The sequence below is a fragment of the Phalangium opilio genome, unplaced genomic scaffold (genome assembly GCF_054372755.1).
Source record: "Phalangium opilio isolate 3A_F unplaced genomic scaffold, DU_Popi_V2 ptg000082l_1, whole genome shotgun sequence".
Taxonomy (NCBI): Eukaryota; Metazoa; Arthropoda; class Arachnida; order Opiliones; family Phalangiidae; genus Phalangium; species Phalangium opilio.
In genome coordinates, this window is record NW_028324189.1 from 4922091 (window position 1) to 4948473 (window position 26383).

General features: G+C 39.8%; 1 protein-coding gene and 1 long non-coding RNA gene across 2 annotated transcripts in view; one reads left to right on the forward strand and one right to left on the reverse strand.

Moving 5' to 3' along the window:
- LOC149651097 (uncharacterized) lies at nucleotides 1-16330 on the reverse strand. Its single transcript, XR_016371051.1, has 2 exons — nucleotides 16223-16330; nucleotides 1-1283 (listed from the first exon to the last, which is right to left on the reverse strand). It is a non-coding gene; the product is annotated as an uncharacterized LOC149651097 (long non-coding RNA).
- The window catches only part of Ptx1 (pituitary homeobox homolog Ptx1), a 22437-nt gene continuing 12141 nt past the window's right edge, over nucleotides 16088-26383 (forward strand). Inside the window, exons 1-2 of the mRNA XM_089847887.1 lie at nucleotides 16088-18003; nucleotides 20558-20778. Coding sequence (XP_089704013.1) covers nucleotides 17688-18003; nucleotides 20558-20778 — 537 coding nt within the window. The 5' untranslated portion in view covers nucleotides 16088-17687. The remainder of the gene's footprint in view (nucleotides 18004-20557; nucleotides 20779-26383) is intronic.

Sequence of the window (26383 nt, forward strand, 5' to 3'; positions counted from 1 at the left end):
TTTCCAAGAAACGGGGCGAATGAAAACTTGGCAAGACCTGTCGCCCGGAAATCTTTAATTGGAATAAAAGACCGTCAACATCATTGTTTACGAGATTAAAGAGGACGCGCAATTTCGACCTCTGGTATATACCAATATCTGAACCTAGAGCTGAGCGTCGATCTTATATAGAAGCCTATGAAGCTTTAATAGAGGTAGGGAGTGGTGTTGGTTGTAGCTTGTAGACAGAGGGAGCTACTGTAGTAGGTTGGGATTGTCGCAATCAGCAATCACGCCGTTTCTCCTCCGTCTCTCATCCATCACAACCGCTTTGCTGATTGTGTCATCGGGTCCCCTAAAGGTGATATCGTCCTCGTAAGGGGGCGCTGTTGTAATTTCGGATATAGCGCCACCTCTCTCGTTGCTGCCGATAATTGAACATTCTTTTATCGGAAAAGAGAATCACCAAATGGACGTCCCTAAAGATGGCAACCTCCCGTTTCCTCTCTTCCCGCACCCACCCCAACTTCTATCGCAATTATATCTAGCTATATGGACGCTGGAGACAATTAGAGTCTAGTGGTCGGAGAGGGGGGTTTTGACGCGCCTCTCTCTCTCTCTCTTCCCCAATTTTCGATTAAAGGGGGGAGGACAACGACGACGTTATGTCACGTATTACCATTGCCCTCTAGCGGTGGGGTTATCCGTCCCTTCGTAACTCCTAAGAGCATCTACTACAGCCCCTTAAATCGCTTCTAGGTAGGCCTACAGTGAATTATAGATTGGAAATTGTATCCCCCAACGTTAGTTTGGTGTATGTACGGATAAAGCGGGGTTCATCCCCTTCATAAATCTGCTTCTGCAATTATAGTAAACATAGAGAGAGAGAGAGTTATCACCTCCATCGGATCTACTGCAGCTATGTAAATTCGGGCTTGCTATAATTAATTTTGCAGGAAAATGTCCCGTTTGAAAAAAATTACGATTTAATCTCTCCATCTTTGATTAGAACAATTTTTAAATGTTAGTTGAAAACTGGACTGGGAGACGTGCATGGTTCTCACGCTGAGTGGATAGGGATGGTCAAGCTCTGAAAGTTTATTTTTATCGATTAAGTTTCAGTGATATTTACCTTTTATTTAGATGTTTATTGCTATGCGGGTTGATAGATGGCGTTTAAAAGTATCAGTCTTTGTCGTTGAATTTAGTTGAACATCCTCTCCAGTATATATATACTTTCTTGGCATTATTATCCAAATTTTCTGTTTTTAATTGCGTACTCGTCCTCAGCCGATAACTTGAGCCTAAAAATGCAACCCAAAAAAGTTAATAACTTAGCATTATTTTGGAGTTAAAACTCCTTAAATTTTATCGTTGAAAAATATTTATGAAAAAACTTTAAAAATGGAAGGTGCAAAATAAAAAAAATGTGAAGGCATGATAGATTACTGTTTTTGGAGGAAGGGCGAGCGATGTGTTCTACGCCTCATTAAAATGTAAATACTTTAGCAGCACCTAAACTAAAAGGGGCGAAAATATAAACGCCATAGAATGTGTTATAGAGGTTGTGGTAGGCATGGAGAAGGAAGGAGCTAGGGCTCTGAATGCGGAGCACACCTGCTCTAATCCCACGCCTTGGCCCGTTATTCATACATTCAGAACGCGCTTAACCCCCTCAGACCCATCCCTTCTTCGCCGACGTAATTTATGGTCCGAAAGAGATTATTGTTATCATATCGTCAGGAAGACGAGACCCGGCCATTGAGATGCGCTTTTCAGAGCAGCCCGAGCTGAAGCTTCTTTTAATATATTCCTGAGTTGATGGAGGCCGACAAAGTCGCCCTTTTCCCGCTCTCTTTCTCTCTAATGGCTATGGCGCCGCTAACTTCGGTTAAATACTCAACAGGGTGTATGAGTACATAAGGAATACATAGAGCTGTAATAGGAATTATTGTGTAGCCATTTCTTCATCATATCTAGGAGGGTTTTGTGGGAACATTAAGTATGATGAATTTTACCACGCAAATTATTTATCTCGCTACGCCCATCCGACCTCGTGTTAGGACGAATGATGGACAGTACTCAGGCCCGTATTGAAATTAACATGACATGTCAAGGGAACAATGATTCCAATTAGCTATATGCATTCCTGGTACATATAATCATCAAGACGTTTCTGACTATCTTGCACTATAATGTTTTAACTTAGCTGAAAGGGCATAAATGATCATTTAAACATTTCAAGTACAAACATTTAAATTCGAATGAAATATTGCCTAAAGATGTAGAGCAGAAAAAAAAACCTCCTAAATATTTCCTCTAAATACATTTCTTTAAAGTTTACGCGTTTCATGCATTGGAAAAAATCTTTGATTTAAAAATGATTTCCGTAGTTTTCATTCCATCGGAATAGTAAAACCGCATTAAAGATACTCTCCGTGGGAGGTCGCTTTTCACAGGGCCTGAAAGAGAGAGAAGGAGAGAGTGAGTGTTGCGATGCCTGTCTTGCCTGAGAGAAAAATGTAAATACGTTTATGGAAATGGGTTTGCAACCGTTCCTTATTTCTCCCGCCATTCATGCACGGACACCTGAAAGCTCGCCCCACGACACGCGCTTATCTCGTCGTTTGTCACGGGCACGAGTAAAACGCCATCTACCCGCGGATGACTCTCTTAATGGAGTCACCCCGTCGTCGCTCGATACATTACTAGCGGTGTGTCCTGTCCATTTTCTTTTTTCTTTTTTTTTGATCCGAAAGGAAGACATTTTTGAGGAGAGAGAAAAAAATGAAGTGGATAGGTTATATCTGAGCTAGGCCTTGGCTTATTAACACTATGAAGACTTTAAAAACCATCAAAGATATAAACGGAAAGAAAAAGTATAGTTTCTACGATTGATTATAGCATGCAGTCGATTTCGAAATCATTTAGAGGTCTTTATGCCCTTTCAAATACATTTTGTATAATAGATTTTTTTGCTAGCGTCTTTCTAGATGCGGAAAACGATTTTTTTCTCGCCTACTCTTAGGTATTTAACGCCACAGAATAAATGTATTTTTCCGCTAGAAATATTTTCACTTTAAGGGATTTACTAAAAGATTTCGTGTGGTGGTGGTTGGGATATCGATAAGTAGATGTTCGCTTTTCCTAGATTTGCTTAGTCCTAATGGTCCGCTCTTTCCGTATCTCCGAGTATTTTTCTTTCTTTTGGTTTTGTTGCTACGGGGAATATGGGTAATCCTTCTCTATACCAAATCATGGAAGTTATACTGAGCTCTCCGAATCAAAATACCTTCCAATGTAAACACATGGGTTATGTTTTGTTTTATGGTAGATAAAAACCTTTAGATTTACTTAGTAAATCCGCAGTATTGAATTTAGGGTTTTTCACAGATTTTAAGAGAGAAATAAGTAAACGAAAATGGTATCTAAAACTTTCAAGCAAAGCCCACTTTTAGGGGCAAACGATCCCATGTATTTCCTACGAGCGCCTGTAGAAATGTTTAACCCGCAGCACACCAATGTTCAGGGAGAAGCATCCCACCAGGGGCTAATATGTAAATATTGTATTTTAATAAGTATTTAGGAATTATTTGATAAAAATTAAGTTTTAAATAGTTTTAATTGACTTGTAGAATGTAAATTAGAGAGGTAAGCAACGATGTAAGTTTTTTTCATAAACTTACAAAAATATTCTCTTTTTTTTAACGTAATAAATACATTCTCCTTGGTTATAACTAACCCCCTTTTGGTGGTTGGGTTATCTCCATGATTGAAATTTTCTCATAGTCCAAATGGTAAAAGATAAAAAACGGTTGAAATAAGAGAGGGGAAGTAGGATTTTTTTTACGAGGAAAAATAAGAAAGAGAAGGCTGGAGTAAAATTGATTGGAATAAGGTACGTTTTGCCAGTGAAGCAATTTTCCGGTCTTTTGGGTCTCCCTTCCTCTCCATCTTTCCTCCTAAACTTTTTCTCTCTTTTTGTATACTCGACAGAAAAAAAAAAGAATCGAAGGAGAAGTAAGGGGGAAGAAAGAAAAAAAACTCGAATTTGAAGTCAGCCAACACGAAGGCAATCTCGATTTTCCTTTATTTACTTTATCCCTCCTCCTTCCCATGTCTTCCTTTGACCCCATCTTCTTCCTTCGTTGGAAATGTGTTCTACCCCCTGTACCCCCTCCCCCGTTATCCGCCCCTTACTCTACTCATTGTTCTTTAGAACTAGAGGCCCCTTAGTTTCTTGCTTCTTCTTCTTTTTTTTCTTTTTTCATTTCGTTTCTATTCCAGCACGTATACGTCTTTATGTCGCTACTGTCCTGGTATGTACGAGAGACTCGGAGGGTGGATAGGTTTGGGGAAGGTGTAGGTTACGTTTTACCAAAGAGAAAGCGAAGAGAAAGAGAGAGGGTGGGATGTGGAGGAGGAGAGAGAGAGAGAGAGAAATAAAGCATCGGCCGCGTTCCAAATCCAGTAGTTACGTCCTCAGTCTCAAGTTGAATTCCTCGGAGATCCCAGCAAATCCCAGCCTCTTTCGCCTCGAGCCCACCAAGCTGATTTATCCTTTAATTAGCTTCTAGATGCTGCGAGTTTCCAATATAATTAAGTCGTTTCATGCGGCGGCATTAGAAAAGCGTTCGCGGGGTTATATACCCATCCCAATCTACCTCTCTCGTCTCTACTGGAAGCTACGTACCTTCTCCGTACGTATCCTTTTGCTTTTCTCATTGCCTAGCCCCCCCCGTATCAAAGTCCCCCTTTTTGGAATGACTGGCACGCTCCCTCTTCTCCTATAGGATATTGCGCAGAAATTGTCGACCCACTAGGACGTACGGCCAATCTTATAGGTTCTTCCTTCGGCGATGCGGAATACGACTGGCGGTGCATGGAGCCACGTTATACTATAGTGTATATCTCGGAAGGCCAAGGCCTAAAATTGTTCTCGAAAAGGGAGGAGGAGGGGGTCTAGCTAGAAGGATGCGGGAAGAGGAAGGTTGGAAATGGGAGTCTATCCCGGTACGCCTCTAGCTCTCTCGTGCTCATCTCTTTAAATCCAACGGGGCTCATGGGCGCGCTGCGGTACCCGCTACAAACGACTTTGTCTAATGCCGCTTGTGGCTATTTGTCAAGGGCGGAAAACCCTTTCGGATTTCGAAGGTAATGCGCCATATAACTAAACAAAAGAGCGGGCATTAGGAGAGGCTTTTGTAGAAATGGGGAGTAAAACCCCCGAAAGAAAGCGCCAGGGAATGTACGTTGCCCGCGCCGCCCCGACCTTTCTCCTTTTCGGCCCGCGCTTTCTCTTTCGCTCTCGCCTCTCTTCTCCTACTTTGTTTAAGATTCTGAGCTGACCGCTAAAAGGCTAAAGCCCTCAGCAGGTATATACCATGAATAAGAAAATAACCCTGGCCCAGACATCATTTGTACCCTGGCTCAGGCTGCTTACCTCCTGGCTTTCCGGAACTTTACTATATGCTAGTAGAGACTTATTAGGGGATATCACAAAACACCTCTTGTTTTTTGGGTAGCGTTTTCATTCTGTTGTTTGAACCGGAATACTACATTAATATCTTAATAGCAGCTGAAGTTAAATTAACAAAATAAATATTTCATACAAATAATCTTAGGCATAAAACTGTTTCGCTTTATCGCTTAATTAATTTGAAGAATCAGATATTTAGATAAATATATAAATGTGGAATTATATGTAGAGCCTATCCCATGAAAAAGAAAACCGATTCCAAATTTGCAGAGCCAAAAAAGTCAAAATTTCTGTGTAGTCGCAGTTTCTTTCCGTTTGTGCTAGCGTAAGAAATTTTTGCTCGGAGCGGCCGTACTAGGGCAACGTCAAAAATAAAGCTAGGGATCTAGGGAACTTCTTGTATACTTTAAAGCCTATAAAGCGAGGAACATCCTCGGGAACGGCTCGTAGTCCTCGAACAAAAAAGAGTATACAATAGGAAATGGTATAAGAAAAGAAAGTTGGGTGCCTATCTACCATCTCTTCCTATAGCTCCCCGAAAAAAATGGGGCAAGGGTTAAAGCTATCCTTCGATTCCAGGCAGTTGAACCCCGACTCAATTCCACGGCTGAACACTCGCAATCTGATCGGTCATATTTTTGTCTTTTTTTTTCTATTCCTCTCCCTCCGATTTTTGTTTCGGCGCTCATGCCCCGAACTAAGGGTCCTTGCCCATTCTTTCAAGGTCCAAAGAAAGACCCGCGCTATCTGCCGTAGCGCTGGTTGGCCCCAGGAAAAGTCGGGCGCCCATGAAGATCAGAATGCCGTAAAAGGGTCGGTAGCAACTACGTCAAACTCTCGTTGCGACGACAAAACTCCATGGATCACCATTGGAGCGAGAGGAAGGATATATAGCGTGGAACTGGAGAAGACGCGCATGCAGTCAAAAGGAAGCTATTTTTCCTATAGGAAACACGCTTATAAAAATTCGCTGGATTTATTCTCCCCTCTGTTATAGTTCGTACTGCACTATGGGGTTGCTTCGAGCTGTACAGAGAGAGCTCGACTTTGGCTTCATTTATCTTTTATTAGGGTAGTTAATATTTGTAAGGATGTATACCAAGCTAGCTTGGCTTTTCCGCCTGGGCTATATATATAAGGAACGGACAAACTTATGAATTTGTTAGATTTTTCATGTAAGCTGTCTCCCACTAGCTAATCAGCCGCGAAATTGGCTTCCTACGGTTAAGTGGATTACGAGATATAAATTGCTTTTACTCGAGACGTGGACAGTGTATAATTTAAATTGTTTCGAAGCCCTGTTTTTGTTTTTTTGTCTTAAATCTTCAACACGCCCACTATAGTCTTATTCCTGGAAGAACCAAGATTCCAGGAAAGTATCCCTACGTATTTTAAAGAGAGTATGAAGTAGTTTGTACTTTGGCGGATAATGTTTGTAAGTCCCAATGAAATATATTGAACTGATAATTCATTCTCCCTTTGAAAAAACATCGCGCCAAAGTTCGGATTAAGAATGCGACCTGCGTCTCGTCACGGAAACTATATACGCTTATTTCCAGTCACTCCTGACAGTTATAAAAATCATCCTTCCCACTATTCCGTTCGCCTGCCTTCTATGAATGAAGAATAAGGTATTAAATCTAAGCGAAAACGCCCATTTTTAACTTTAACTCTATTAATCAATACCACGCGAACACCTAACCCAGTCTATGTTGTCATAATAGAACACCCGCTGTGATCTCCCATCTCTATCACATTCCATCCGGTCATGGTACGTCACGAGACGTGGTGGCGTTGGTCTCGTGTAGACGTTAACCCGCTGGTACTAGAGTAATTTCGACCCTTGCCCAGACTTTGAACATATAGTGTCAGGGTACAGTGATTTTTGCACCGGCATACTAAACCAGCGGGTTAGAGTGTTGTTCCGTAGAATTGGGGTGAATTTGGGAGTACGTCTTGGGTGCTTACCACGAGTGAACCTTATATTCTATCAGTATAAAATATAGACTTGTTTTTCTCTATAGTTTAAATGTATATATTTATTTATTATATATGAGTGAATACCATCATCCTGATACGTTACATGCGACCCATATAGAGAAGGATACCCTCTTAAGAAACCTTTTAGTCGTAAGCCGCGAATTTCAGCAAACCTAAGCTCGATATCTGAGACTTAAAAGGAGCGAAGGCTTTTAGAAGAAAGGTTCAACTAAAAGGATAAATATTTCAATATTACTTTATATATATATTTTTAGAATCTTTTAGTATTGTTATAACGTTTGTTTGAATACGCTGTAAATATCGTTTCCGAACTACAAAAGCGTCTATAGTGCATGATATTTCAAGTTTGGCGCGAGAAAAATTCCCTTTTTTAAAAAACATTAGGCCTAACAATTAAAAAACGAAATTGAATAGTCGGTTAATTTCTTAAACTCTGTATTGGAGTGTCTCATGAACTTTTGGAGTACAAATATTTCACCTTACTTGGGGTCATTACCAAGTATTTTATTTAGTACTTCGTTTTCCACAGAACATCGCTACTATTTTGAGATATTCTTCGTAAAAGGTTAACTGTAACTAACCCTAAAATAACACAGGGTAAAATAGCCCTTGAAACAAAAAAGGCGCGCAATCCTTCAATGAAGTGAAGCAAAAAAAAAAAAAAAGGTTCTGTACCATATCAAGAGCTAGTTATATTCTTTTGACATAATACCCGTTTCGCGACCCCGGCCGGGGAACTCGTGATCTTCAACTTCACATCCTTGGTTATAACAAGTGGCATAGAATACCGGGGGTTCTTGGACACCATTACATCCATGCATACGTAAGTACGCTTCAGAAAGAGTAGAGGGTGCGCGCTCGCGAAAAGGAATATCTTTCAAAAGAGAGAGAGAGGCAATCCCTCACGAACTCGAAAAAAAAAGAAGGGTGGGATGGTTTTTTAAGCAAAGAATATCCAGGTGTGCTTTTTCCCTGGAAAAGATATTCGTTCACCATGCGCGGGAGTAAGCCGTGAATGCGAAATTAACTCAGGGCTGACCAAAAAAAATCTGGCGCAAAAAAATATACAAAAACTTACCCAACATACATGGTGCGGTAGTGTCAACCAAGGGCGTAGAGTGGTACCATAAGGTCATAAGATATGTTGGCCATAAGTTTGTCCCTGGTTACAAACTGGAGCTTGTCATGAAGTGACGTAGGTCATAGATTCTCGTAAAGCGACGCCTGACTAAATTGGAAGATGGACTGCAAAAGCGAGTGTAGTCAATTCTCGCTTGTCGTTCTCGAACTAGCTCGAACTGTAAATCTCTAGCATTACGAAGTGTAGGTAATGTCCTACTTATCGAACATATCTTATAAACTTATGGTGGTACGTATAGCGATTACCGGCAATCATACAATGCAAACAAGTAGACGTGTTTGAGAGTATGTTGTCTTTGCTCCCTATGGCATCAACGGGATGCGCATTCTATAAGTGGTATGGAGGGGAGATTCGAATCTCTTTGTTTATGCAAGTCTTATATAGAGACACCGTTATATAGCTACTTAATCCTTCATACGTCCTGTGAATGGCGTTTTTTCTCTATTTTTTCCCCCACTTCGTGAGCGTGGATTAGTCAATTTATATATTGAAAAATCCCTCTTGATTATGCTTTTGCTTCTTTTCATTGTTATTTTAGTATTTTTTTGCAAGGGTAGTTCTTTTCTTGTTTGAGAGGGCAGGGATTGTAGCGATTAACTATAACTCTCAAGGTGTAACCGATTTTTTTTATTGCCTTAAGAGCAATTTTATGAATATTCAACGCCTGGCCTCCTCTTAATGAAAATTATTCCATTTTGTCAAGTTTAAAATTCTGTGTTTGAATAGAGATTTTTTTCGAAAGTCTACGTGTATATTCTGCCTGTTGGTTTAATTTATTTAAGGTATATACCCTTAATGACGTAATGCTTATATATTTTTTTTGGTATGGTATACATTTTTAACATTATGGTTCCCGTTAAAAATAATATCCCTGATAAAGAAATTCAGTACAAAATATTGTAAGTAATTTTAGGTTTTAGAATACTGTATTTTTCATTATCAAAATAACTTTATTTAGAACGGAAACCAGCTCTTGTCTTTTCTTGAATGAAAATCGTTTTCTTATCTAAAGGTTTTAAGCTTAACATCAAATTTTTTCTTCTTATATTTCTCGTTAATACCTTATCATACGTTATTGAATTAAAATGCTGCCGAAATTTCTTTTTTTTTACTGATAATGTATTTAATAACTGAGTAAACAGGGGTCCCGAACAATCCCCCCCCCGCATCATGTGACCCAAAATTCCCAGCCACCGGTGTGGTGCGCTTTCACTAGACTCAATGGAGTCACGCCACCATGATAAGAAACTAACTTCAGCGTTCTCATTAGGTATTTTTGGTTCCTGATCTTAGCTTTTCATACAGTTTCAATAATGTTTGAGATTAGTGGGAACAGAACCTTGACTGATTGGAGTTTCCATTGTTACTGTTTGGAATGTTTAATTTTATCGGTTACTTATGGTTCAACGAATAGAAATAAGGGGGAAAGAAGGTATTGATTGTGCAATAAATTGGCGCAACGCAGTCTCAAAAAGGCAAAATATCTAATACTCCTATCGCCGCCTTTTGTGTTCAATTAAAATTGATAAGCGAGTTGAGATATTCCTTCTCGCTAACAATTCGAGTAGTTAGGCTTAAGTATCGTTTAGAATTTTACAGTTTATTTTTTCACTTAACTTAACATTGATTAACTTCATCAAAAAATCTGAACTTATCTTTCATTTATTAGACCCATCCAATAATTGTATTTCTATTATTAGGTGGCCTCCCACATTGAATTAAAACAATACACGTAGCCTATAAAGAAAAAACGCCTATCATTGTAATTACGCAAAGTGAGCGCCGCGAAATTAGAAATGATAACGATAAACCAAGGTTGTAGGTCAAAGTGCTGATAATAGAACAGAAGCTTGCGCGCTGCCATATCTGCCAAAATTGAAGTTGAAAAAAGGAAAAACCTAATCGAGAGCTAGGCAGCGCTGTAAAGGTTACAGCGTTTACATTTTGCAGTTAGTTAGTTGTATAGTTTCATTTTTGAACGATAGCTCAAAGTTCCAGAATTATGACATGCTGCAGGAAATAGATCCTTACGAAGCACTCGAAACCAGTGTCGGCGGCGCGTTTGAATCGATCTATTTATCACTCTATAACCTAAGCCTATCGTTATTGGCGCTATCTCCCCCTTTTTAAAGAAATTGTTCGCGGATGCGCTGCCAGCATTAGCGAGATCGAATCTTTATCTAAATCTTTCAATTTTTATTTCGAATAAAACAAACCAATTGGGGTTGACGAGTCTTCCATTAAACTCTTTACCAAAAACACGTAGGCATCGATATCATGCGCCTATAATCGATGTGGCCTATCGGTCTATTGTCGTCTTTTTAGATATTTTTTATACCTAAACTTGTTCGATTCAAGCAGAAACCTCTTGAAAAAAAACGGCCACTTTACATTGTTAGAGGAACGACGATTAAAGGGATTAACTTGAGCCTAATCGCGCGGCGCGAATACTGAGGCTGTGATTGTTACCTGAATTTGTGCTTGCATCCCCCCAGTTTAACGAAATTTGTACTCGGGCCTAATCCCTAAATGAAATGAACGTTTTTCGAGGGGAGGCAGTTGAGAACAGGTGTGGAAAAGTATGGGTACTTGTGATATTATGAAATATTAAAGGAAAGGTTCACCATGTATAGAAAAATTGGTTTCATCATAAGTTCATGACCATGTTCCATAAGTTTGTCACTGGTTACAAACTGGAGCTTGTCATACATTCTCAAAAAGCGACGCCTGGTGAGGCGCTGTCATAAGCTTAGTACAGACTAAATAGGAAGATGGACTGCAAAACCGAGTGTAGTCAATTCTCGATCTAGCTCTCAGTAAGTCTCTAGCATTGTGTCATACGGAGCATTCGAAATAATGAAAATTTCAAATGTGGTTATCTGCAATATTAAATTGCAATCTGAGTCTTCGCGTTTGGTCATAATAATAAATCTTGGTGAAAATTAGGTCTATTTTAGGCAAGAAAAACATCACGATGCAGAAGACTATGACTCATTAAACTTTACAGAGCTTCAGTTCAGAACTGTTCAGAATTTGAGGAATACTTTCATATTTAAGAAGAACGTTTCTATTCCTTGCGTAGCAAATCGCAAACTATACACCTAAACCATAAAATTGAAATATATTTTCCAAACCGTCTAACCCATGCAGAAACTGACTCCTATGCATGCATGTCCAAGGTATCACGCGGAGGAACTAGGATACTAAAAGAATGACGATATAGAACCGGGAATAGCAACCCGTAGATGGATTAGGATACCACAATCCCTCTTATTTGTAAAAGGCACGGTAATCTTCTCATTATTATGCTAATATTTCCCAACCACACCGTTTGCAACGAAGTGAATGTGATACGGATGGGTCGCTTGTTGTAAAAAGAAAAAAAAAAGAACTGCGTTTCTTTTACCGTCGGGGGACATCGTCTGCGTAAATGACTTTTTTTCCAACCCATATACAGTATACTATAGAACAACATATATGGTATATATTTTTTTCTCTCCTAAATACGTGTGTGTAAGACACCAAAGTCAGCGTTTACGGGGACAAAGGCGAGGGGCCAACTGAGTTTTTAGCCAACGTTGTCTCCCTGTGGTGACCAACTTCGCTTGATGCATTTAGATGACTATTATTTGGAGGCGCTTTTACGGGCAACTGAAGTTCATATGATGATGTAATAGTGTTAGTTTTGTCCCCATTTTTTCAGAGCTTCCGGTTACACAGGGATTGTATAATGTAGACCTCTGATTCGTGCAAACCCAAGTGTTTAGTGTCTTTGATTTACTAGATTACATCCTCAAAGCATTTCCCCTTCACACATCCGACCAACTTTGACTCTGGTAGTCTGTAATAGAGTTTTTTCTTCAAATTGATTCAAGGAAGCAAGTCCAAGTATTTGGTATCGTTGCATAGAGAGGAACTTTTAGCTTAGTTCTAAACCCATTTGAATATACATGGAAGAATGGTTGTGTTGTTGATATTTATTTACACTTCAAAGAATGGTCTTTGTTGCGCAGCATTCTCCTCGCCTCCCACTTTTAACCATTTCATCCTTACCCAGCACACCTCCTCAATCTAGCCGTCACTGCTCCCGATTTTTCCTTAGGGACCATAAGGGAGAAGGAGGGCTAGACAGGGAAGACCTACTGCTAAATCCATCTATATATAACCCCTATACTGCGAAACGGGAGAGCTTGCTTTAGAATTTACCCATCTTCCTCGACGCTCTTCCTCTTCTCTTCCCTCTTCCCTCATCCCCCAATCTTTCCTTTTCTCCAACGCGACGCATGCGCCCCTTCAGTGAATACCACCATCATCCCTCTCGCCCTACCCCTTCGCCCTACTAAGGGCAGCAGATTACGGTGTAACGCGTCCGCCATCTTTGGATGCTGAGGCCGCCCTGTATCTTTTCCTTAAATCCGTCCGCCTATTTATTTAACTGATTTAGATACCATCGCGTCCATTGCAGCATGCAGCAACGACGCTAGAGCCACCCTTCCTTCGTTCGAGGGAAAAGTTGTAAATTATGTACGCTTGGTAATTTGGTAATTTATTATTTACACGAGGCTATCTGTTCTATAAATAATATGGAAAATGCCGCGGTAATGTATTCCCGTATAGGATTAAATGGATTAGGCAATGTAGGCAAACTGGTAGGTCAAACGTTCTGCGTCGTTTCCTCCTAAATAATATACTATTTTGGGACATTATAGTATTTTCATATATACTCAAACTTACAATAAAATTCATTTGTAAAAATTATTTATCCTTTATATCATTTAGATATTTGCTAAGAAACTTTTGAAACATTTTGCGCGCAATTAATTTGGTTTACAAAGTAATCAAAATGAACTTTGATATACTTTTAAGTATATATCTCTGAATTAACGGGCTTAAATGGATATATTAGTGGGGAGTTGTTAGAAAGAGCTTAGGGTACGTTATTGAGTTACTTTAACGAAGTACTGAACTCTTAATTCAATTTATTCAGAGTTATTAAAAGTTTTTATTTCATTGTGTATAAAAGTAAAATTTGAAAGTGTGGTAGGGACGTGGGTTTAACCGCAAAACCGCGACTTCGAAAATCCCGAGAAAAGGTCTTTATGTATTTGCTTGTCATATTAATCCCATAAGCAAACGTTTTACGTTCAATCAAAGCTCACTCTTTCACACTCGGGATTTAGCGGGCTTTCCGACGTACACCGCGTATTAAAGCGTTAAAAATCTATACGGGCGCCGAGAGCCGCTAGCGATTCTAATAGGCGCTTTCCCTTAGCGGCTGACAGCGTCTCTCGGCTACCTCGGTGTCCCTTCAGAAAGGTATAGTAGACGGGCTCGGTTTTAAAAGAGAGAAGCTGGCCCTGGCTTCTCTAGGAAAAATAAAGCGCAATACGGCGCTGAGCGACTAAACGGCTCCCGAGGATGTGTCCCGACTAATTACGAGGCCGCACCGCGCGCATCACCTTTTGATAACGTAAGCCTTTTCGGGGTTCCTACGGATTTAACAAACTATCCTTTGACTCGGGACGCTGAATCGTCCTAATCCCGGCCTAAGCTTACCCCCTTCCATCCCGCCTTCATTCCTTTTACTCTGGCATACCATCCTCTTACGGCACACACACTCTCTCTGTCTCTTTCTCTCTACTTCTCGACGCGTCTATTTTCCCCACACCTGATCATACTGAAAAGAAGCGAGCATATAGCCAAGGAGCCTCCACATCACCGAAGCTTCGGCTTCCTTTTGGGGAGAAACTGGCGCTCGAAATGTCTTTGCTCGTCTGTGTAAAGAAAAGCGAAAAGAGAAAGGCAAATAGAAGATCTCTTCTCCTCGTGAGACTGTCTCGCCTCGTTTCTAATTGGAAGCCTCTTTTACCCCGAGACTAAGAGAAAGGTTTGGTGCGAGAGATAGAGAGAGAACCTTGTTATATGGGAAAGGGAGAAATAGGCTTTTAGTTAACTTTCAAAAAGATAGACCTAAAGACTCGCAGCGGGATTCGGCTCTTACTTAACTAATGCCATGGTGGCCAGTCATATTTTTCTCTTTTCTTGCGGAAAATCTTCAATGACCGCTATATGTACAAAAGGGTAAATTAAAGGGTGTGTTCTTATAGGGTCAAACCGAGTTTTATATTCGAGCTTCCGTTAACCTTGGCGTAGATCTTCTGTGATTTACATTTTTTAACTTCATTAACTTAAAATAAAAGGGATAATATTTGGTTTGTTGATCATTATAACTATGATATAAATTATATTACACGCAGAGATCTGCCTACATGGTTTGCAAAATCTAATTTCGTATAAGGCATCCCCATTAGACTACAAGAATTCTCGAGTTATTTTCATACGAAGAAGCTTTGCTTATCGACAGCGTCGGTCGAACGGTAGACCAAGCAGCTTTCTCCCATACCCAAGTTGGATGGATTTACGTCCAATCTAAAGTAGGAAAGGACGAATGTTATGATGGCGTCTCAGTCGCCAGGAACACCTGAGACTCGCTGCTGCATGGGAAAGGGCTCCAAAGCATCTTCCCTCTATCTCTCTCTCTTCCTCGGCTTCTTTGTCTCTCCCCTCCATTCCCTAGCTTCTTCCGTACTCCTGAAGTATCGGCATGCACTCGAAAGTAAAAGCTAGCTTCCTTCCTTTGGCCGTTTCCGATTAGTTTCCTCTTCCGTGGCTGTAACGTTCGACCCTCCGACTTTGAATACGCGTTCTGGATAGAGAAATTTCTCTAGGATTGGGGCTTTCCCTTATATATATATTTCGTCTTGGCAATCTAATCTTATAGAAACGAACGTTATACTTCTCCGTACGTAATAGCTCTAGCCGCCATTCGTGTTCGCGGCTCACCGACCAAGATTAGATTTTCGGGAAGCTCAACCTCTAAATGGTTGCATTTGAATTTATAAGGATTTCAGATGGGCAAATATAATTTTTGGGTTATGATTACGAGGAAGTTTACTGCGAGTTTCTCATTAATTTCCTTTTTTTTCATGCGTTTCACTTTGGAATATAGTCATATTTACTACTTATATATATTAGATTATTTAATACTGGTTTCAGTCAAGATTTATATTATTAAATTATCATGGATATTGATGGCTTCATTTAGAATCTGAAATTGATAATCTCTAGCCCCTGCATTAACACTTTTTCGCACTACAATTGTGCTCAAGAAGAAGCCGATCTCAAGGAAACCTTTTCCAAAAAATTAAAATAGGCCAAAGTCAACGTCGAGAGGTATAAAAATTAATATTTTTTATTTCTTCAATTATCTTTGGTAGCTTTAAACTAAGGGAAGAAGAGCCTTATAATTGGCATTCATCGGTTATATTTTTATCTTTTAAATCGGGAGGAGGGAGTAAGAGGTTTCGACGGTATTTGGCCTATTATTTATCAGCGATAACCCATATCCATTAGAAACAATGCTTCCAGGGAATAGAACAAAAGATATAATGCCTTAATATATTTAGAAGACGAAGGGGATCTGGAGCTATCGTGTGCGGAAAATGCAATTCATCAGGAAGAAAAGGGGGGAGGAAGGATAAGAAGGGGGGGACGAAGTCGATGGGAGAAAAAGAAATCACTGTAACAGGGGCCTGATATAGAGCCCGTATAATCAGACTTACCCGGAAAAGGGTCTCTCCTTTCCTCCGCATCCTTCCCAATGCAAGCTCTTCCAGTGGAGAAGCCGCGCCCGCTCCGGATCACTCCTATTCCTGATAAGCCCATTCCAGTCTGGCAATCCTGCCTCCGGGCCACGACGTCACAGAAAGGAGGAGCCTGAATGGATCGAACTCGGGCTCCCTATCTTCCGGATAAGAGAAATAAAGGGGAGGGTGAAAGTGCCGTTTGGGGGTTGTGATGAATAATGTAGATAGGAGTCGAGGCGAAGAGGGTGGGATTGTAGAAACACTAGATATCGCCATATAGCTCCTCTGATATAGACCAGCATGGCCGACATCGCTCCGAAAAATTTCTAGTGACTCCGTCGGATTTAGGCGACGTTCAGCGAGAAGCCCTCTGGAGAAGGCTAGGACTATATTCCATTCCGCGCGACACAAGGTACCCTGCGCGAAACGCGTTATCACCCGGCGTCCGTTTGGGGTCGCTTTTAGCGAACATCGAGTGTACTTTCGAACAGAAGCGAAAAAGAGCAGCACCACCACCACCACCTCCACGTTTTTCGGTTGTACCGGTACGAATCGTCCCGGGTAATAGAGGGCGCGAAGAAACGAGTGTCAAATAAGGGGGAAAGGAGTTTTAGATAAAGGGGGTCTACGAGAAGACAATAACTTTTTGGTCACGAAATATATTTTACTGTTACAACTACTACTACATCTCTACGCACCGATATTGTCTGTATATCGCGTATATGTTTTGTATACCCGGGGGCCGATCCGTATCTTGTAACGTCATTTCGATACGTTTAACCTCATCGCGAAAGGCTCGGGTCTAGAAGCTAACGGGATCTAGGCGGTTCGGCTTTAACCCAAGAACTCGACATCTAGAAGGGGGATAGTAGTTGTAAATCTTGAAAGGACACGCTAGTCCGACTGGCTTTCTCCTCGAGTCCTTAACATTATGAGGTTGACAATCATGAAGTCGTCTCGGACACTCCGCGACACGACTTAAAACGCGTCATTCAAGCCGTCGTACCTTATCGAATCTCCTCGAGTCGCGAGACTAAAGAGCGAAACCTCGGTCTTTTCGAGGCTGCTTCCGAGATTATTAGGTCCGAAACGTTTTTTCCGTCTTTCTACGAGACCGACGCCGCTGTCTAGTATTACCGCCCCCTCCCCCTTTCGGTCCCTTTTGGCCAACTGGAAGAAGTATATAGCCGAAGAAAATCTAGGCCGGCTTTAAGTCCTAAGTCCATCGGATCATTTTCGCTCGATCCAACGCGCACGGCGTAACGGGACTCGGAAGACCGCTAAGCCGTTATTGCCCGAAGAGCTTAAACTCCTTTTCTTCGTTTCGACGTTAGCGGCGCGGGCCGGGCCTTACTTAAAGCCCCGATTTTATCCCTTTCGTAAATCCGGGATTTAGTTTTCGCTTGCAGCGGGCGTTAATCCCCCGCTTTATAATTGATCAATGGACTCATTAACGGATCCGTTGTGTTTGCAAGACTTGGTCGTCGGCGTGGGATCTCCGTCTCACCATCACCATCACCACCACGATACCGGAATGGGGCACCACGGCCTGGGACACTTAGGATCTTTGCACGGGCCCCCAGTGCCCGTTAGTTTAACGCACCCTCACCCGCCCCCGCCTCCGCCACATTCTGGCATGGCCCCGCTTTCGGGAACTCACGCTGCCGTCACCCTGTCCAGGAGCGTGGTCGAAACGGCTTGCGTTTCCGTCACCACGTTACACGACGGCCACCATCACCACGACTCGAAGAAAAGAGGTAGGCCCCAAAGAACCTTCCCAGTAATATACTTAATTCATAGCGTAAATTACCTTTGCATTCAGTATGAGCGCAAGGCCTAGCTAGTTGTCAAACTCGACCAACATGATTTATAACTCGAATGCGTACTTTTCTTTCAATAAGACAGTCAATGTTGATAAATATGACCCTAAGGTCCATAGTATGTCAGTCTATTATGCTTCAAATAATTGTTTACTTTATAAATAATGCGCTATTAATTTTCCATTATGTTTTAACCTTCTTTGCATTTGTAATAATATTTAATGCGTTTGCTGTATCGGTTTTCCTAAGGTAAATACTTAGAACGACTGCATATAGTCAACAATAAGAGGGAGTAAACCCCCTGGAGAGATGCTTTCTGTCATAATCATATAGTAATGCTGTAATATTCAACATTCATGAATCGTGACCATCTCTTTATAATTAAATACATAAATCACGGCATCCTTTTTGTCGCGCGAATAACGTTTATTAAAAAACCGAGCCTGGTATGATTGTAAGTTGACACGCGGCCCTTGGGGAGTGTTGGGTGTACTCCGGGAGCCACACCATCCTCAACCAGACCGTGAAGGTATCGTCCCCACTCTGTCCCCTCACCCAGCACCAGGAACCGCGCTAAAGGCTCCAAAATGCTCTTTGAATTGCCTTTATACCGTATAGGAGGGTGGAACCCCCGAAAAAACCCTCTTGGACGAATTTGCGGAAGCGTCGACAAGCCAAAGGGAAATGAATGGGTCCGGTGTCGGGCCGTGTTTAACGAAGTGATGAAACAACCTTGGGTTCCCCGACTTGACCCGAGTCGGCTACGGAGCCGTTCGGAGAGCGCGCCCCGGCATCGCATCCTTCTTCATCTTCCCTGGATTGAGAGGGGAGACACCCGCGGAATATCGCAATTTCGCGTCTGAACATACCATAGCCAGCTATAGAAACCTCTCTCCTTCTGTTTTTTGAAGAGAAACTAAACGATTCCGCAGTGCCTCATCGTTTAATTTCTGTCATATATTTAGAAAAAAAACCTCAAAATAAAGGGGACTTGCAGCTGTGATCAATGCGAAGAACTAGCAGAGATTCTCTTGTTGTTACAGGTTTCGCTTGAACGCCAAAATTATCGACATTTATTATCGAAGTCCATTTTTCATAGTTGTATCTCGGTGGTATCACCAAGCGTGCCTTCGTATGACAAATACAGTAAAAACCCCTAAATGGTGAAGTTTTCCATATAAGGAAAGCCGATGATAGCTTATGCATGGGGATGGAGATGTTTTGATTTGCTAGTTAGAGGGTGACCCTCAAAGTTAACCTCAAGTTGACATTTCGAAGCTGATACTTGATGATAATTAATATCCATTTCTTTTCAATCGTTGAAAGTGGGGGTATTTAGCATTCATTTTAGGTAATAAATACAAAACTTTAAAAATAAACATTTGGTAAGATTAAAATAAACATCTTTTGCATTTTACATTGAATTTATGACCATATGTTCGTGTGTTTTTGATTAATTTCCAAATATATCATGTCACTTGACCTTAGATTATAAGATACTAAACGTATAAAATTTAGATGAAAATATAACCCATTTCATAAGGCCTAAACTACTTTATAAAAATGTTTTGGTGTGGTTTTTGATGGAACCACTGATTTCGATTGGGTCTTTAAGGTGCTGACCTACAAACGTTAACCCTTGTGAGAAAAGGCGAAACATTGTAAAAGTCAATGTTGACAAGGCGAGAGAGAATATTGGCAATCTAACAAAAACATTGTAGGGTTTTCTATCTCCTACCTACGGGCCTTGCCGGGTAATCAAGAAGACAATCGTCTTGGGCAGAGAAGAACTAAAGTTCCCTTGGGATATGCTCTTCTCGCGCAAGCATTTTGGGAAAAACGCCTTGGAGACGATTGTCTTTCTTCATTCCCGTATTATCCCCCATTTTCTTAACGCAATTTCTTTGGCCTGCCTTCTTTACTAGGGATAAAACAAGTCTCTTGGGTTCACACTTTTGGGGTTGCGAAAACCTAATTTTTCACCCTCGTAATTGCGCCTTACCAGGTTTCTTTTTGTACCATGGTCTTTCTTAAAGCGTTTTGTTATTAACATGCGCGTTTTAAGAAATATTTAGTGTTAGCAAGTTTTAATTGAAATATTTGCCTATTTTTATGCAATTTTTGTAAATCATTAGGCCTCTTGAAAATTCCCCCAAAAACAAATGAGTCATTTACTCCTATGCGATAATTAGCATCATTAATAGTAGAGGGCGGAGCGCTCGGGCACGTGTCGTTGGGATTACTAGGCCTAGTGTTTACAGTTTGTGTCTGGATCACGTTACACGTAAGACAAAGGATATTTATAGTAGCTGTGCAATTGAATTAATTAAGTTTGCAATCACGATGGTTTTATTACATTTAATAGTAATTTAAATTAACCATTTCATTTTTGAATTATTGGCAAGAAGGAACTCTTAGAATTATTTAATAATCTTCTAAGATTTGCTTAAGAAAAATATGTTTATTAGATTATGTTTAATCCTTTTTTCAGATTCAACGTCGTCAGGCGACAAAAACGGCAACGGTAATCAAGATGGTCAAGAAAATGATGATGACCCGAAAAAGAAAAAACGCCAAAGGAGACAGCGGACACACTTCACCAGTCAACAATTACAAGAACTGGAAGCCACCTTCTCTCGGAACCGCTATCCAGACATGTCCACACGCGAGGAAATCGCCATGTGGACAAATCTAACCGAGGCCAGAGTCAGGGTAAGCCCAATTTTCAGGATTAACAAACCCCTACCAAAACGCTACCCCATTATCAGTAATAATTTGCCATTAGTGTCTGTACCAATTAAGAAATTAGACACAAACTCCCCGTTATCTGGTTAACGTAGCCCTAGTTTAAATTCTCATAAAGTATTATACTAAACAAACATACAGTCGGGCGTAATATGTTTTTTATTTGGACTATTACGTAAGCATCAGGGGGCCCTTTTGCTTAGTCATTTGTAGAACACATCTTAAGTCCATTTTTCTTTCAACGAAGTCTCGGGAGACCCCGAGGAACCCTCGAAAATGAACTCCTTATAGAATCTTGATCGTGTCACCGATATTTTTGGTTAATAAATTTCTCCTGGGAAGGGGAGGTCTATGTCAAGATTCACTAGAATCATGTTGCCGCTCACGTCGCCCTTGCAGCCTTCCTAACTTGAGGGAAATCCTCTTGGTTTCAAGAAGCCAATGACGACTATGTTAGGGTCGGTCTCTTAGTGTGGTTTTCAAACCACAGTTTTTAGGAACGTCTTACAATGAGAATGATTCAATTAAATTTTAGCTACCCAAGGTTTAGGTTCGTTGTAAGCTACATGTGGGACGGGGGTGTATGTCCTCATAGACGTACTTGTTGACCATTCCGTATCTTCGAGGTAGACAAGATGGCCCTTATCTAAGATTTACGATGGGACCGGAAGAGTGTAAGAAATCCCGATGACTCCCTAACAGAACAGGGTGGATTTGGGCGGAGTTTTTTTTCTTTCGCGTTTATTTCCTAACTTTTTGGTTAGAAATCAGAGAGACTTTGCTCCATAAATCTGTCCCCCTTAATTTTTCTTACGTCCCTTCAGACTGAATGCCGTAAATTGTCGCAAACTGTTTCCATACACTTCGGCTCGAGTTATCTCAACCCTTGGAGAATCCCTAGACAGTATCTTTCTTTAGACGCTCCCCATGAACTTTAGTAAATACAACTCATGTTCGTTTAGGGTGTTGATTTAAACTCAAGGAAAATATACTTCCCTTCGTTTTCCTCGAATTAAATGACATAACGTGAAGCAAATCAGTTGACGTTTTGCTGGTATACTACTTCACTTTTTAATGAGCTGACGTAAAACAGACTCATGGGATTCTTTTAGTCAAAGCATCGGTTCAAAAATAAGTGTCAATCATCTCAGTTCTTTAATTATTTTGTTGGTTGTTATAGTAAATTAGTTGTTTACAAACAAATATATTGAGGTTAGCTTCCTGATTTAACTTAAGTTCGAAAGTCGCTAATTTAAAATACAAAGAAGCGAGTCTGCGAGACATCCACTGTGTCCAGTGTATATTTAATCCTTAAGTTTAAAACCCCACCACATTCATTCCCTGTAAGGTTTTAATAATTAGCGAATCCATTCTAAGACATAAACCACAATGAGAATTCCCTTAAGACTCGGGTGGCTACAAAGGGTAATTTATTGTCTCTCTTATCGTCGTGGAAAACGTCCATAGTATCACGCTCCTATGGTTATGAGGTTAATAAATTCTTTGATTAAAACTAGAGTTTATATCGTAACACTGACGATAGCGGGCTCGTAGTTATAAATGATGAGCTAGAAGGGGAAATATTCAAGCTCGACTCCACGAGCCGTATCCCGGTCTGATCGTAAAGCTGGTTATTTTTTAGAAAGAATGGGAGATGGGTCTGGAAAAGGCCATAGATGCTCGTTGCGCATTCACGGGGGGATTCTGTTATTACGTATCGCCTCGTTTGCCATTTTGACACATTGATATAACCCCCGGTAAATGAGCGGGGAAGAGACAAAAATGCAAAATAGGAGCTATCATAACGCCCGATTTTCAGCTAGGGTCCAAATGACGTGTCGTCACTATTGCCCTTATGGGTAATGCGTTTTTTGTGGGTTTTCATTTTTGTACGCTGGGTACATTCGGCTATACGTAACCAAAGATAACTTTCCTGTAAATATTTCCAGACAATATGCTGTTAAAATTTAAAACAACACCGCATTATCATGATTCACCAATTAGTAGTCTATAATTATTAAATGCATCTTTTTACGTCATTTGTTCAACTAAATCAAATTGGTAGAACAATATCAAATGAATAATTTTATCGCTTAATTCGAGCCAGGCATTCGGTGCAAGTCATAGCTGTAACAAATTTGAAACACCCTTATCTTTCGACGTGTAATATTTCTGGTAGCATATCGGTATCACTATATGGTTAGCGGAAACGCGGTTATAGGTTATGCGTAACAAAGTAAATATTAAAACCCTGTCTTATTGATGAATTTACAACCTCCACGCCTCGGAGTTGCAACTTTTTCTTACTACCCACTGATGAGATATTTGACATTTGAAGGAGAGGCCGCCAATGTAGAGATTATCGCACCCAGAAAAGTTGTGATAACTTTTTTTAAGCAATATAGAGTAAATTTAACTGCGAAAACTTTTGTAATTAAGTTATTTTCTTAATTATCATTTGTTAGATTAGGCCTAAGGGTTAACAATCTTCAGGTGAAATTTGATGAAAATATATTTATAATTTGAATATTTTTCATCCATTAAGTTGCAAGGATATATTAATACAGAAAATTAACTTCATTAATCATTCGTAACTTATATTATAAATAACCAATGGTTAATATAATAAGATTAAGTTCATAATTGACCATTTGGGGCCCATGATATGATACGTGATAAAATTAAATTAAGTATTTCTATACCTTTATGGTTTTCGGGCAATTAATTAAGATTTAATTGCAATATCCTTGATTCAAGCAATATATAAAGGTGCAGCTGTACGTTAGAAAGTTCCCTATGTACCTAAATACATATAGTAGGCCTACGTGAATGTTTTACTATAATATCATTACTAATTTTGTTCGTATATGCATGGTTTTGTCCAAAACAATACGAACTTGTCAATCTCATTGCCATCGTACTTTTTAACCTTATTAGCGAGTGATTTATACGTTTTGAATAATAATTTATTGCCTTAGCTAATGGGCAGGCATCCCCCCTTTTATTGTAATAGCGAGGGAGTTTCTAATATCAACAGTAGCCCTTTTATGAAGCGGATTGTATGTAGTTATTAAGTTCGCTTCGATGCACAGAACCGTATTATGAGAACCAACGCAGCTTGCCACGAGTGCCTTTTCCCGTGTTCTTGTAGCTTCTGGATGTATATGTAGCAATCGAGAATATAAGTTTTATGACTTTATTTATTACTCGCGTACTACATTACATCCGCTGATAAAAATTCAGATAATTGACATAGAAATTAACACAGTGTGTGCTCGCATGCATGCTTAAGATGCATAATTAACGTTTGATAATTTTCATTCAATTTTGAGGCATGGATTAGACCGACAACTCTTAATTAAAAATCTGATAATTTTTAAAGATATAAGTGTTTTGTAGTATACCATACCGTAATCTCATGTTTTTGTAGCCAACATGACAAAAATAATTCTAAATATGAGCTCATATTGGTAAATTTTCACCTAAACCGAAAGACAGTGATTTCTCATTTAACTAAGGGGTTATCCCTAAAACACTCAAATCACAACTCAAAACAGTGTCATAGAAGTTACATTTTCGACTCAAAATCGAGCCCAAAGAATATCCCTCTTAATTTATGGCAAACTTATCAGAACCACCCTGTGTAAAAAGACTTCTTGTTAGATTGAAAGATGAAATTACAGGGGCCAGTGCAATTAAAAAGTGTGGAAAAATAATATTGCATAAATATTAATATTAGAACACAAATAAAATCACAGCATACAGTCAACTTAATTTAGCGTTTAATTTAGGGTTTTTCAAATAAATCTTTCCGATGGAAGTAGTTAAAAACCAATTTAAATTCTAAGGAACGCGTTAGTCTTTTCTACAGTTTATGGGTGGTGGAAAAGGAGTGAGGAATTAGTGAGCGCGAAGAAGGGTGTTTCGATAAGAGAGAGAAGGCTGTTGGCCGACTATTCATTAAACTAACAATCGCTAAGACTTCATAAGCCAACAAAGGCTTAAGAGGAATTTACTCTTGTGTATTTTAGCCTTTGCCATTTGTCAGAAATCATCGGGCTCAAGCCCGTCGGTTGCCCGCTACATGTACGAAAAGCAGGTATGAAAAGGCTCCGATTCCAATCACGGAGATTGGGGCTTAATCTTTCGGTGGTTTTGCGCTAGAAAAGGGCTTCTGCTAGTCGTATTAAGCCGCGTTCTAGCTATGGCTTTCACTGATCAATCTAGATCTCTATTGAGTGAAGGAAAAACATAATCATTTCTTTTTTTTTTCGACTCCCGAAAGTGATGATGTGTGAAATGTGTTGCAAAAACACGACTAGTATACTGTATATTTTGTTTACACTTAAAATACAAATATTTGTTAGGTAGTTTCATTGATAATGAACACCATTTTAAGTTATCTAAAGTTTATCTTAATTTATTCAGAATATATTTTAAAGGAAAAACTCAATCATATTTTTGAGTGATATCAAGAAATTCAAGGGTTTTCATACACTTTATTGTTAATACTGCAATTACTGAATTCTTTCACGTATCACGATATTTCCAAATTTTTAACAGCGCCCCTGCACACGATGTTGTTTTGAACTTAACCGCCTATTAGTATATCTTAGCTCTGAACGACCTTTGTCTATCGCGTACTTCAGTATTAGACCAAAAACTATAGATTACACAATATTTTTGTCGGATAGTTAAAGAAGGACCTAAAGAAAATTTGAAAGGAGCCGCCATCCTGTATCGAATCTTCCATAGACTTTCACTTGTTGACTAAATATGAAATCTCTCGAAAGGGAATCAGTTCAAGTGCCTTTTTGTTTGCGGAAAGCGAAACCGACTAACTTAACTTTTGACCGATTCTTATCATTTGTCGCCAGTTAACTTGACATTCAGACGTATGTTATATAAGTAGAAAAATATTATGAATTCAAAAGATAATTTTTTTTCCAAAGTCAAGGTTTCTTTGACAATATATAGTCGCACCGCAACAAGGTTTATTTTCGTGGTAATCAATACAGAAGTATGTAATACTTCTTTTTGAGTGAAGTGAAATTGTAACATGATTCTTCCCAACAATAAAACATTTGAAACAAGGTTACTAAACCAGATAAAGAGTTCCCTTATGGAATTTTGTACCACGTACGTCAGGAGTTAGTACCACCAAACAGTTATAGAATTCACCCTAGCACGATGGTTACCCATCTGAAGTTTGATGATTGGGAGAGCAAACAAAAAGTAAGTATAAGCCTGGGAAGAATCATGTTACAAAACTGAAGTCTGAACAGGATACAGAGTGTCATCCTTCTTCTATTATCCCCTTCTGGTATTATGGAACATTATAAGCGAACAAGTTTAGACGAAATATTTTTCTAAATATTTCAATGTGGCGCGTTTCACTATCAGTCGACTCCCAAAGTCTCACTATCAATATAAAATACCATATAACGCCCTATATAATGGTTTCTTTTGATAAAGGTGATGATTTTATTACTATATTTTTATCTACCTGTAGAGTTTTTTTCGCGATAATAATTGCTACCGATAAGCATATTCCCTAAGGCGGTCCGTTATG